This window comes from Strix aluco, chromosome 15 (genome assembly GCF_031877795.1).
Source record: "Strix aluco isolate bStrAlu1 chromosome 15, bStrAlu1.hap1, whole genome shotgun sequence".
Classification (NCBI taxonomy): Eukaryota; Metazoa; Chordata; class Aves; order Strigiformes; family Strigidae; genus Strix; species Strix aluco.
Window position 1 is genome coordinate 15,590,886 of NC_133945.1, and position 14,760 is coordinate 15,605,645.

At 36.7% G+C, this 14,760-nt stretch overlaps 1 protein-coding gene across 2 annotated transcripts in view; it reads right to left on the minus strand.

Annotated features, from left to right (window-relative positions):
* The window catches only part of CPPED1 (calcineurin like phosphoesterase domain containing 1), a 49,212-nt gene that overhangs the window by 3,939 nt on the left and 30,513 nt on the right, over nt 1–14,760 (minus strand). Inside the window, exon 3 of one of the 2 annotated variants that reach the window (XM_074840875.1) lies at nt 13,854–14,276. The exons of the other annotated variant lie outside the window; for it this stretch is intronic. Coding sequence (XP_074696976.1) covers nt 13,854–14,276 — 423 coding nt within the window. The remainder of the gene's footprint in view (nt 1–13,853; nt 14,277–14,760) is intronic. 2 annotated transcript variants of the gene reach the window in all.

The following is a 14,760-nucleotide window of genomic DNA, read 5'->3' on the forward strand; positions in this document are numbered from 1 at the left end:
ATTTCAAATTAAATGAAATTGTGTCATCCTCACCTCCAAACCAGTAATTTCCACTTTTTGTTTCTTCTGCTTTGCAAACATAGACAAATGAATTGGTAGAAGCTGTATTCACTACTCTGAATGGCCTTTCTTTACAGGTCATATTCACGCTACCAAATAGATTATTTTCCCCTCCCCATTTGATGTTTTATAAATTTTAATCATATGTTTTTATTACTACAGAATAATGAAACCTTGTTTAGTCTCATGTGTCAAAAAAAGTAAAGAAAAAGTCATTTTCCTGTCAAAGTTTGTAAACGTAGCATCTTTCTAGGAGAGAACGGGCTATCATAGACAAGCAGTTCATTTCCAGGTTATGCCAGCATCCTTCACCACTTAGCCATTCTATGCACTGTTGATAGATACAGCTGAGCATCATAGTCATTCATAGTTTGGCAAAAAATTATTCATCAGCTTTCTTGCTAATTTAAGATGGTGCATATTTTGTATGAAAAAATGTGGAGTTACCATAAATAGCTAATTTTAAAAACAGGTGTTGGGATTAATTTTTGGCACGCTCAGGCTAAGATCCTTAGATTTCAGACTATTACAGCTTCCTGAAGCTGCATCTAACACTATTTTATGCTGTTGTGAAACAGGAAAATTACTGGACCAGATGGCTGAAAATACTGGGAATTTTGTTGTTTATCACCAAGTGCAAAACATGTAAATTAATTTTATATTTTGTTACAGAAAGTGTTTAGATCTGGTGTTGATTTACAGTGCTATTAATGACAATTCAAAAATTTTCAAACACACCTAAAGGATTTAGGTGGAATTTCTCTGTTGAAATACAATAGATTGTGTGCTCCTTAATTATAATGACACTTCGATGGTTCTACATAAAGCATCTGAAAAAATATTAAGTTAATACTGAGTGACTCAAAAAACATACTAAATATTCCCTCCAACTCTGACTAGATAGCCAGAAGGTTATCAAAATAACTGGCTACTTTATGAAACTGAATCTTTCCTATTAGTTTGCTATGTTGGCTAAAAAACTGCCGTGCTATAATAGAAAAATACTTTGCTGGCACTGTTCTGTAGATGCTGTACCTTGCTGAACATAATTTGTGTTTATATTGAAAAATAAACTAACAGGCAAAGTTCTAAACATGTGCCTATGCCTGAGGAGGACAGCAGAGAAGAGTGAAGCTTAGCACATGTGGGCTGTGTCAGGCGCTCCCTGGTGGCACTCCTTTCTTCTGCACACAGAGAGGGTCTTGCTCACCACTCCAGGCTAAAAGCTATCCTTAAATATGCAGCACTGATAATTAACTTTCCAACCATTGTTTTTATCATTACAGAATAATGAGCAAGCCTGTAAAGATACACAGGGATAGACACTGTGATGAAAACACCAAACTTCATTTGTTATTGTTCATATATTCCAGCAATCTGCCATTCCATGCTTAACACAAAATGTAACATGTACTTAGTCCTGTACAAGTGGTAGGCCAGAGAATGGGTAATTTGTGAGATACTGTAACCTTAAATGACTTTAAAAAAACCCTCCAAACCCAAAACTAGTAACAACTGCCTTCAGACAGCAGAAATTCCAGAAGAGTAGAGGCAATTTAAAGGCAGAGAGCTGTGATTAAGAACACACTATAACTTCACAAGAAAATCCTTATTTCTCTGGTCAGAAAAACTTTCTGCCCTTTCTCCTGCAGTAGATTTAGACCGCTTTCACAATGATTAAATGGAAAGGGAAGTAGGTGAACCTGTCTTAAGACAGTTGGCTACATCAATCCTTTGCTTTTGTGACAGTGAGTGATTTGAAGGCTGATATAAAATACATAAACTATGCTCAAAGTATAGTTAAAAATTAAGCAGCTTGGAAAGCAAAATATAAATTATTCTGCTATGTGCCTGGTAAAAGCTACATGGGCTTTCATGTTTCAAAATCCAAACCCTTCTCAAATAGCAAATGACTCACGAGAATGAAGTTACCTTTACACTGAATAGTGGTATATAGACATTGTCAGCTAGAACTTGTCTGCTATCCTATTTTAGTTTATCAGTACTAATTCTCTTTGCTCAGTGTAACCTGCTCACCTATCTGATGTATGAGTTACACTTGTAAGTCAGCATAACAACTTTGAGAGCTTGCTCTGACTCAGCTGCAGGAGCCTAGCAAAAGAGTTTGGTGGTTTTTTTGGGTTTTTTTTTGTTTTTTTTAAAATCTTGGGAGAAACCCAGTCAGAATACCTCAGAAGGCAATGGTGGAATATAAAAGCCCTGTGACATAATGGGCTCTTTGCTGAGATTCTGTAATTTCTAGATTTTATTTGGGTCCTTAAAATCATAATACAAAGATGTTTTACAACTGATGCTACAGTCAGTTTGAGAGCGAGCAGTCATTTCTCAGCTCTTACCATGTTGCAGCTTACTACAGTGACTGTCTAACATAACATAAGCAATTCAAGCAGCAGAACTAAGTGTTTATTTCTTTCTCATATGCACACCTATCCAAACCATGAGGCTGCACTTGCCTCCTCCACCCCCCAACCTTTCTGCAGTAACAGACAGAACATGCCCATCCAGAGCTGCTTATGGTGTTGCTGGGCATTTTCTTGCTTCCTAATACAGAGAGCAAAACTGAACATTGTGGGACCTTTATGTATGACATCCTACTTGTTAAGGTAGGACCCATCTTGCCTTGTGGTACTGTTCTTAAAAAAGCAAGCCCTGATGGGCTAGGAGAGGATTCTTAAGTAGACAAGGCTGCTTACTGCAGCCTCTGAGTTAAGGCATTTGTGGGGAGGATAGAAGATACACTGAGCTTAAGGTTACCAATTTGCTTTCAGCTTAGAGCTGCATGTAATGGATCCACATATGTAGCACTTTCCTGTCCTTCAAGCGCTTAAGAAATAACCAGTGGTCTCCAGCAACATTCTAGATTCCACTCTTAGGCATCTAGCATGGACCTGACTGTATCTTGGGCTTTCCCTGCAGACTTAAGCAGCAGCTAAATGAAGATCAGGGATTGAACATTTAGGAACCTAACATTTGGCCTGCTTGATTACTGTACCAGCTAGATGTGTAAAATATCCTTACCAGCTTCCAATAAGTGACAGTGCTACAACAGTAACAAGTTCTTTTCAATATTTTCCACTTTTTCTGCAGGTAAGCAAAACTACTTTAGTCTATGAAAAAGTAACAATTATAAAACCATAGTGAGGTGTAAAACCATGTGACACTTAGTAAGGGAAGGGAAATAGAGTGCTGTCTTTTTACTGGAAGCATCTGTGTTCCAAAGGTAGCATCTTCCTACCAGCCAAAGAATTTAAGCTTTGGAATTAAAAGAGGAACAGAAACCAAGACTTTGTGTCACCATACATGTAAACCAAACAGTTTCAGTGTAAATAGAATGACAGATACAAAAGTAATAAAGCAACTTTGGTTATGATGTAAGAAAAACAAAAATCGTCCCTTGTCTGAGAATTCAAGGGAAGATTTTGAGAAACCCATCCTAGACAGCACATAGACACCAGGTAAAAAGTTCTGCCCACAAATCATGCAGCTTTTTTTCTTGGGCAAATACTGCAACTTCACCACAACTATGTTTAGCATCTGCTAACTGCCTACATGCAAGAAGGTATTTTGGTATGGAACTGAAGTAAGAGTGATCTGTAAGCAGTGCAAATATGACACCTGAGACCAGAGGGGATGTGATTTAAAATCTCTTATCTCCTGTTGGCTATGGGAGGCAGATTCTGCCTAAACAAGCTGGTGTTTATGGGTTCTGTTCATCCAAATTCCCTCTTTTAGCATATGTATGTCATTCAGATCCTAATTGCAGTAGACGGATGTTCAGTGCTGAAATGCCCTTGTGGATCAGGCTGCTCAGCATCAGCCTCTGCTAGAACTTAGTATCTGCTTTAGATACCTCCCAGTGAAAATTTTGCCCAGTCTTCAGTTTTCAGGAACTCTTTATTTCCAGTGCTAGTATTAATTCTTGTTATTGTTGTGTCACAATGTTACATCTTGAACAAAGAAACAAGCTGGTCACTGCTGCTTATTAATAGAAGTCTAACTGATGTTTTTTTTCTTCAATAGCACTTTTTTGTTCACTCAACTGTATTCCACTCAGTTTTCTTAAGAAGGAAATCTGAACCAGTCAATGCAATAATACTAAGATGACAAGCAAGCAATTTACTTTGCTCTTGCTTTTGATCTTAAACATAAAAAGAATCTTAGAGATGTATGCACTCAAATTTAATTTATTCATTTCAGATGCTTTTCTGAAGTAATACTGTCAGGTTGCTAGCAAGCCCTCCCCAGCTCTTTTTTTTTTTTTCCTAATCTCTGTGAGGAAAGAACAGTGTCCTGGCAGGCCTCACTTTTACAGCCAGCTTCAAGGTATCCTCAGGTCAGTTAAATGCATCCAGCTATACACAAAAAGGTACAGTCCCTCCCCACTATGGGGAAAAAAAAAGGTAGAGCAGCGATTTGTTTTTAATCTGTGGCTTCTGAAATAGCAGTTGGGAAAAGCTTTGATATAAAAGGTGTATGAAATACTAAAAAACTACTCTGTAAATAAACATCCAAGGGATCACACCTTCTCAAGCATTCATTATTTCATTTTTTATGAAATACATAGTGATTTGAATATAAATGTGACTGGAGGTTTCACAGTATCCATTAACCAAAAAAAGCAGGATCCATTACTGCAAGCCACTATTCTAATGGATTATTCATTAAAAGAAAAAAAGGCTTAAAATCAAAATAAAGTAAAAAACTGTGCAGATAGTTACTATAAAAAAAAAAGCAAAACAAACCACAGGCACTGTCACTGTGATCATCATCATCTGATGACAGACTGCATAACAATACAACAGTTACGGAGTATCAGCTATGGAAAAAAGGCCTGAACGGCCAAATTAATTTTTGATCAGAACAGGACTGGAAGCCAGGCACTCAGGATGGGCGCCATCCAGTGTTGGACACCAGGTCTTGCTCTGTCTGTTCTAAAACTGTACTTGGATCATGAAAACACCTAAAACCAACGAGCTTCATGCCTGCACACCACACATGAGTTTTCAGAATCAATCAATCTGGAAAAAAACCCAATGTCTTTATAAAAAAAGGTTTAAATACAGGAATTGATTCTGATTTTAGTAAACTGATGTCCTTTATAATTTTCTGATCAAGCACAAAAAGTGCTGACAAAGCTGAATCTGAAAGACAAGAAGATTTACTGTTTCCAAACATCTGATCATAAGTCCTTTTCCTTGTAGAATAACACATTCCTAGTCAAGAATGAAATACCTATTTTGGTACAAATTCTATGAGCCCAAAGCAGCCTAATTAGGGTAAATGATTAATGACATAACCAACCAAAACATGGATTGTTCAAGAGTCATCTGAAGAGATGTAATACTTATATATGTTGATAAGCCTTAGACTCTTCATTAGCTTGACCATGAAATGAGTCAAAAAATACTTTGGTTTTATGCCAATTCACACACTGCATTATGTCACTTCAGACTGTATGGCTACACAGTGGCTTTCTGAGATTTGCCTTGGATGCTTCATGGAAAAGATTGGTACAGAAAGGGACAGCCAGGCTCAGGAGAACTGGGCGTATACAAGCATCACATCCTCGAAGACTGCAGTAGCTCTGATTTTAAAAGAGATTATTCTTTGTAATGATGACCATCTTATAGCACTTCTGATTTCCCAAACAACCCAAAGCAAAGTGATGTTGTGAAAGAAACTGAGTCCTATATGAAATATTCACCAACTCTTTCCGGCCTGCTGACACTGAAAAAAATCCGAAAGAAACCTTTAGCTACCCATGTTGTTAGCATTCTGTTGATTTTATTTCTGACAAGAATCAGATGAGAAAATAGTTCATTACATGAAAAGAAACTACATAGTGAATATCATGCAGAAGGCAGTTTGTCTGTTAGCAGGAGAAGCTAAGGTTATTTTACAGAATTTTAAAAGCACAGCATCTTCTTCCCACAAGTTATAGTTTATCACTCAGAGAAACCCTTCTAAACAACAGTTCTGTGGCACGAGGGAAAAGGGTCAGCATAATTTTGACATAATTGCACTGTAAAAGAACAAAGGCATTTAGCTGTGTCTCATGGGTAATTCCCCTGAGAGTGATTACATCCCAGTCTTAGCTTATTGTGCAGTTGCAGTCCCATAATTCCCAGATCCTTCTACCTTACTTGGTACTCTACTGCTGTATTCTGTAGCGTAAAAAAATGCATGGACATGGAAGACTGGGCATGTTTTCAACTCCATCTGGGGCAGGAAAGAAAGGGGACTATGGCCTGCCTTCTCTATGTGGACCAAGAGACAACCATATCTTTTTTAATCAGTGTTTTGACCAGCCTTTTTGTTTAAGGAGTAGTTAAGTCATTATAAAATGTCTCTATTTTAAATGTGAAATACTAGCCAAGTTGTCTTTTTGCTTTATTAAGCAGAACAGGTCCATAACAATGCAACAGTAAGATTTTGTGAAATACATGCATTTTCCTAACTTTTTGAAAAATTTGATGTTTCCTAGTTTAATCCTCAAAGAAAATCTAGTTGCAGTGATTACAGAAATCCAAATAGGTTAAAACAGGATGGAAAATAATGCACCCACATTTATCCTGAAATATTAAAAATAATTTAATAAAGAAACATACACCTAGAAAACAAATTTTTCTCACACAGTCAGATGATACTGGGCTGGAATTCAGACTTAAACTAGTTTAAATTCCAGGTGCGTCTGACTCCAGTTTCTATAATTACACTCACTTCCATGGCTTGTTTCCAAAACACCCTGAATTCAGAAGAAGCTGTCTTCGAACTCTAGTTACTAATGTACAAAAATCATTTTGAGGCAGGTTTGCTGTGTCCAAAATGTGACTGGCCTAGCCTCAGTTGGAAATCAAACTGCTCAACCCAGCACTACGGACAGTATAAAAACATAGGAAGAAAATTACCAGTATAAAAATAAACCAAAGAAAAGCAAGCAGATTTTCCAAATTAGGAAGAGAATGCCTGGAATAATCAGCATAAGCAATCAGTAGCATGCTTTATTTAGACTGAGCCTTCAATTAAATAAATGCTTTTCTCAGCAAAAGCAAATGAGACTATAAGAACTAGAAGGCTAAATTAGTGCAATATGAATGACATAATAAATATGTAATGGGTACAGCACAGACCTTCTCCTCCCATGCACTCTGTAGAGAATTTTGGGAAAAAAAGTGGTTCTGACTGAGCAATGAAATTTATCACATGGTCCAGATTATAACCCTTTAAATGCTGATTAAGGAACTATTTTTTACAGTAACTGCAGACATGAATCAATGTTCACTGCATTTCATTTACAGATTTATGGCTCTCAATACAGACTACAGATGAAGTTCAAAGCAAACAAAAGGAGGCATTTCACATAGCTGTGAAACATGAAACTTCCTCAGACCACTGTGAAAGCTGAGAGTTTTCAAAAATCAACTGAACAAATCTACAAAAGAATCACTAAATTGCACTAAATTGATGACAGTAATATGATACAGTAAGCCCTGAAAGAAAAATTGTTAGAGATAGGGCTGTTCAAGTTCAATGATAAAATGAGGTTTAAAATAGAATTATGCTTATCTAAAAATCACTGCTTCACTGGCCAAACCTCTTGCTCAATCAAGGACCGAAGAAAGAGGATATACTAGCAAAAGCTGATCCTATATGTATTTGTCACTTAAAACTGCAGGAGCTAGAGAGGAGCAGCAGTAGAGCCAAAATGGAAGCAAACAGGTGGAGAAGCAGTTCTGTAAAGAAAGGAAATTGTACTGAGTGAAAAACCTGAGTGTTATCAATACTCTAGTTCCTTTCAGCATTTTCATAGGCAGGAAAACAAGTACTATCCAGGCACGGGAAGATGCTACTATCAGAGACGTGTGTGTCTGTGTACACCCACACACATGTATGTGTAGATACATAGTTTTTAAAAGGCAATGTTTCTGGCAAATACAACCATTTAAGTCACGTAGATAAATTGATCTTGAGTACTTCCCCTGGAGTATCACACATAAACTGGCTTTTCTTTCTTCCTTTCACTTGCAGCGTACAGCTGCTTTCTGAAGTGCTGAACAACGTGGTCAGTTCAACAGTAATACCTGTTTCTCAGGACAACTTTGTACTCCAAAATGAAGTTCTTTCAGCTTCCCTACAAGAGCACACATTAACCACAGATATTTTTTCCGTACTTTTTTTCTCCCCTAGGCAGGTGGTGTGCATCATTTTTTCAGGACTCCAGTGTTACAAAGCGAATGATAATATTTAGTAGTCTTTGTAAACAAAATCTCTCGTGTGGAATAGAATTGATTTTAGCTCATTGCAATTTGAGAGTGCTCACATCACCCCATCTGCCAAGCAGGTGTTACAGCAGCAAAGATGTGAAAGCATCAGTCACACCACTTAACGGAACCGTTCAGTGCTCACGCAGTTTTCAGACCTTGTTCTCCAAAAAAACCCCAATCATTTCCCACCAGCAGAGCTCCAGTAGAAGGAAGCAGTCCCACTGGTAAGTGTCGGGGATCAACACCCTCCATTTCATAACCTCTTCAGTCAACCTTACATAACAACATTATAGAATTATTTTGTGTAGACCTTTAGAAGCTCTGTGTTATCCTACGTTCTTCATGAGAGGAGCTGTGTGAATAAAACACAACTGAGTAATTAGAATTTACAGCACATAGCACTATAAGCATCGTAATAAAAACATCCCATGTACTGTTGTATTTGCAGGAAAACTCTTTCTTAATTTACTTTATAGACTAAAGAATCCAGAATTCAATGCAGCTGGCGGTCAGTGGGTCTGTGTAAGTGGGAGACAAGATATTGCTTTGCCACGTATATCTACATCAAAAGTATTTTTATATAGGACAACATGGAATAGAGCTATATAGACAAGGATCTTTGTCTCACTTGTTTTTCCTATATAATCAGAGGAGAAACAACAGGCACAGCCAAAGGGTGATTCCAGATCACCTCATTAGAGTGCTGGTCCAAATAAGCCTTTAGAGGTGCTGTCTATAGAAGGTCACTCTCTGCTTCAAGTTAATTTTTGTGAATGCCTCTTGTGACCTTTCAGTGGAATTTATTTCCTGGTTTTGCTACTTTTTTTCATTTGAGAGTGAAGCTTTCTCAGAGACCTGACAAAACCCCAAACAATCCTGGTTTGCTGTGTGCTCTAAGGATCAAAAAGAAGTTTTTATCAACCAAAACTATAGCCCAGTGGATGAAACAGATTTCAAAAATTTATCTAAATGTATTCTGTACTTGCTACTGATTTTCTGAAAAAAATGTCTGTGTGTATCTATATGCTAGATTACATTATCATACCTGGGCAACGGTCTTAAAAAACGTTGTTCTTACACAATGATGTAGAAGATATCAAACTGGGTCACTCCACCTGTATCTTGAGTGCATAATTTCAAGGTTGAACGAGGCTGATCTAAATCACTGAAGTTGAGAGTATTTAAATCTAAATTATCTTAAATACTGACAAAGTGATACATAAGCAAGCACTGAGATTACTCACTCAGTGTATGGGCTTTGCCAAAATCAAGGTCTCAATGGCAGGAAGAAGAAAATATTACTCCCTTGTCAACTTTGATTACACAACAAAGAAAATAATGAAACACAGCATATGTTGTCTGGTAAATTTTAGAAACAACAGCTTTCAGCACTCCATGCTTTAATTTTGAGCTCAAATATATCTCAGCTGTGGATGTTCAGAAAGCTTCTTCTTCCTTTAATACTACTCTCCTGTCATAACATTTCTAATAGGAGTATTGCAATGTAGGTATCGCACACTTTTAATGAGTAAAGGTTTAGAAGTTATAGCACCTACAATCAGAAATACCATGAAAAAATATGCCATTTAATAAAGTTAGGTTGTTATTTTCCCTCATATGTACAAACTAAGTATTTTTAACCACATCTGAAAAATTGCTTTGAAGACATTTAGATGAACTTAAAACTTTTTAATTAAAAAAAGATGGAGACTGCAGGGAATTTCCTTCTATATTTTATATATATCATCTAGTGATTCTCTCTTGGATGCAAAATCTCTCACCTAGACAGACCACCTATACTCTTCAACTCACTTCTGAACCAGAAAGTCTTTTCTCAACTTTGTTGGTGAAAAGCCAACTATTAATGTAGGTTTTATTCAACAGAGCCCTTAAACAAGTTCAGACATTTGCTTAAATGTTTTAGTTCATTCAGGCCATCAAGAAACATTTATTACTATTTTGTATTAAGGAACGTAAGTAATTTTAGTGTGTCAGTGATGGTTCTCAGGACAAAAAGTCTTTAAAAGATTATAGCTCAACAAAAATACTCATGCTTTTCAGGTCATAGAAAAAAATTTTTAACATCCTAAGAAAATTATACTGGAAAGAGATATGTAAGAAAAAAGTATGTCTTCTATTATATAAACTGCTTAATTTAAAAAGTAATTTATTACTTATGTTTATCAAAGACACAAGACATGCAGACCAGATTTTTGGCTAGGCCACTATGATAATTCTTTATTTTCCCTACAAAGCTATAAGCAAACCTATTTATATCAGCACTATAAAATTCTTAAAAGCTGCATATGCATTTCACACAGCAGAGCAGAGTGACTCCAGAAGATCTCTCAGATGAGAACGTCAGGTCAGCTCATTCACAGTTCTTGCACACAGGTTTTTTCTGTACTTAACTTTTGCATGTAGAGGAGACAGAGCTTTGACAACTGAGGCTAAACTTTCAGAAGTTATACAAATATGCTTTCAGAAATGTATTTTCATTTAAATGATAAACTATGTTCTCAACTGAGTTGATTTTCACTGTCACTGAAATCACTTTTCAAGGACAATACTTGTTATAGTGCATCTAAAGAAAAAATGGGCTAGGAGGATTTCTTTCATGCAGCTTACAAGTATGGTTTAACTTTGCATAGTAGTAATACATATTTACAAGTGCCAGATTTTCAATTTATAAATATTTATCATAAGGACATGATTTTATCTTTAATTAGCCCAACTGTTAAGGACACTTCTAATGTGAGAAATGTAATTCAGTATTTTGTACCAGATGTACAAGACGGCTAGTCTTTTAGCTCTGCTTGTAATGAGTGGATACTTAAACCAAAAACATTATGTAATACGTAAGTGATTAGAAGAGAATAACTACAGAAAGTCTGGATTCTGAATTTAAAATAATAATTTTCTAAAGTTGCATACCTCACTTTAAAGCACCTATGCCTTATCACCATACTTTAAGTATCTGGTTATTTCCTACACAAACCCACATGAATTTCTTTGTTCATAGCAAGACCTGAATTACTAGATTGTCCTTCCTTTCCTGTCTCTAACCAGGTCAGTTATGGCTCTGTGTTTGACACTTCTAGAAAAAGTATAAACATGAAACCTGGGATAGTTCCAGGTCTGATCCTGGGTTATCAACAACTGAAATATGATGCCCATCTGATAACAACACATTGCCAAACATAGCAACCCCTAAAACATGCACATTATACTGAAATTTTTCATAATTACAGAACAAACCTTTGGAGTGGTTGGAAAATACTGAACCAGCGAGAGAGCAGAAGGAAGGACTGGTGACAGGTCGGGGGAAGAAGAATAGCAGCAGCCTAGTGGACTCATTAAAAAGGCAGACTTTTTCCCAAATAAATAGTTATATCAGATTTCTAAATTAAGCGCTATAAGGGGTTAGCCTTCTTAAACTGCAAGTCATTTAAAAAAGAAAAGCAGCAAAATGGATTGGGAATTCATTAGCAATATTCTGTGTTTTAATCCTCCAAGAATGTATGAAGTTAACTGGGGGAAAACCAATTTCATGTCTAATGACATGCTGAAATCGATTATTCTTTGGCAAAGCAGAGAGTCAGAAAATAGGTGGTGTCATTGCGTATCTGTTCATCTATCCTACCACGATAACTGCCTGTTTACAATCCACTGATAACATTTTGTGGTCTTACAAAGACTGTTCTTCAATTGAATAATAAAATGGAAACAGAATGCACCCGTTACTAAGGAAACTCTGAGCCAACTTTTGATTCAGCTAATTTTTCTCAGCAGTCCTGAGTTACACTGAGCTGCTTGCTCTCTGTGTTCATTTAATTAGCAAAATGTTTGATTATTTGATCGCGAATATTACCTATTGACTCATTTACTTATTTTATAAAACAGCAAGGAAAAGATCAATGTTTTAACATATTCATGAAGGAATCAAACACCACATAATTTTGGGAGGATTTTTAGGGATGAGAACAAGGGACACAATCGGAAATGATGGAGGGAAGGTACAAATGGGATGTTGGCACAGAAAGGAGTTTGGGAATTTCTTCCCTAGAGTTGTCTTGTCTCACTGTCTTCCCATTCTCTCTTCCCCCATCATTTGAAGCCTACTCAACTTTTGGTTAAGCCTCTGGATACACATTAGGAGAATCAGTCTGAAACATCCCTCTAAGAAACATGATAACAGTGATAAATGCTACAATGATAGCATTCTGCATTTCTTTTACCTTGTGATTAATTGCATTCCCAGTACTAAGTGCTGCCAAATTCTGGATGACAGAAAACTCTAGAACAGAACTGCTTTGGTTTCCACATTAACGCTTATTTACTGGGGTACACCTGTATGACAATGGCCTTCTCCTAACAAGCTCTCCAATGAATCAGGATGTGTTCTGAGTCAATGGTACGTAAGCAGTCATTTAGCTGCCCAACTTTCCGAAAGTGGTACTTCCCACTATATTAACACTAGCACAAAAATTAAAAAAGATATTATGAGGTATTCTCAGTGTGGCTTCTTATGGGAAAAAACCCCACTTGTAAATCTTGAATCTGCAAATGTGTCAGTCCCCTGGAGAGCCCTCAGATAGCTGTGAATTTTGGCCCCACTGATTGGAAACAGTAGGAGATTCAGAGCTTGGAAATTAGGCTGGTTTTGGATGAATCCAGGCTTAACAATTATATGGAAAATTGGGAACAATATCATAAACAATTTGCATTGTTCAGTAATCTGAATAACATGCTCTCTCATAGATATAGAGAAAATGATGCTCCAATGCAGTGATGGCAGGCTGGCAGGAAATTCGGAGGGACTAGCACACTCCAGGAACATGAAGGCAATTAAGCGGAAACAATGGGAACAGCATGGAGGAGTAGCTGCGTACTGTCTGTCTCCATGGAATTCAAGTGTTATCAGACGAAGCTAATGGATTTGGTACAATATATTAGTTTAGCGCATGTTGCACCTGCCCTTCATCCCAGAAATGGCCCCTATTAGTAATGGATATGCAAAGGATTGATCTTAGCAGAGCAAGACTCTTTTTAACACTGAATAAATCTGGAGTGCATTACACTCTTGGTTTAAAATTGGCTCAGTGTGGGAGAAAACAACCTCCAAGGTAATTCTGAATTCTGTTTCCATGTTTTATGTAAAACATAAATCCTGTATTTTTCTCCTATGGCAATACCTGATCTCCCACTCCTTAGGCAGGAAAAACTCAGGTTGTCTTACATCTATCAGTACTTGAAAAATGGAATCCTTGCTATTTATTTTAAAGAGTTTTTCACTTATAGTTTTTTACTTTTCACTCAAAGTTAAATTTTGTTTGGTACGATTAGATTCAGTTGATAATTTTGACCTACAGGGAACAATGAGGCTTACAAGCAGTATCTAAAATTCCTTGAAAACAGTACCATTTAAGTTAAATGTATTTTGCCTGACAGCATATCCATTAACAATTTGAAACAAAAATTCAAAAATAGGAAAATTTGAAAAAATACCTGCTTTATGAAACTTTTCCATTATCTCTTGACGAACTGATTTTTCCAAGTTGAAATAATCATGGGCTTCATCGGGTTTTTTCAGAAACAGAGGGATGTGCTGAAATACTATTATATGCTTGCATTTATGTTTTTGAGCGACAGCCAGTTGCTCATTGAGCCACACATCCTGGGCTTGCTTTAACTCAGGGCATTTGGAAGAATCAAAGTATAACTGAGAATTCAGCACAAGAAAGAAAACTCCTCCAACCCAAAAGCTGAAGTAGTCATCTCCCCAGTTCTTGCAGTAATTATCTATTGTTTCTTTTGTTGGTGTATTGCCAATATCATGATTTCCACTGACGAATACCAATGGTATGTCCTGGTCGGTGTTCTTCAGAACATTCTTTAAATCCTGCTCTTGGTCCTTCCTCCATTGACTTCCTATAGAAAAAAACAAACACATCTTAGTGTTTATGCTATTTTCCTACCCTCATTGTTAGCTTTTGTTTATTGAACTATGCATAGTAAGAAAATATTCTATATTAGATGTGATCATCATATGCAAGGATCTAGAACATATCTTCACTTTAATATTGTATATCCACTCAACCCTTTCCCTTCCTTATCAAGTACTCAGCCATTTTCAATGGCTTACCTTAAGCAAGGCTCTGGACAGGAACAAACAGCATAGCAGTAGGTGATATAATGGTTAGTGTTTTGCACCAAAAGCTTTAGTAGTCTAATTCTTTTCATCTATAGGCTGATGATGTGGCAAAAAAAATGCAGCAACCTTGGATGGTGTAAGAGCTTTACACAAGGGTAAAAACAGGGTCAAGTTCTGATTTATATTTTATGGCTGTGCAAAGGAACTAAGGTTGGTGTTTTTTTCATTACAAGAACTACTTTAACAGCACAAAAATAATTA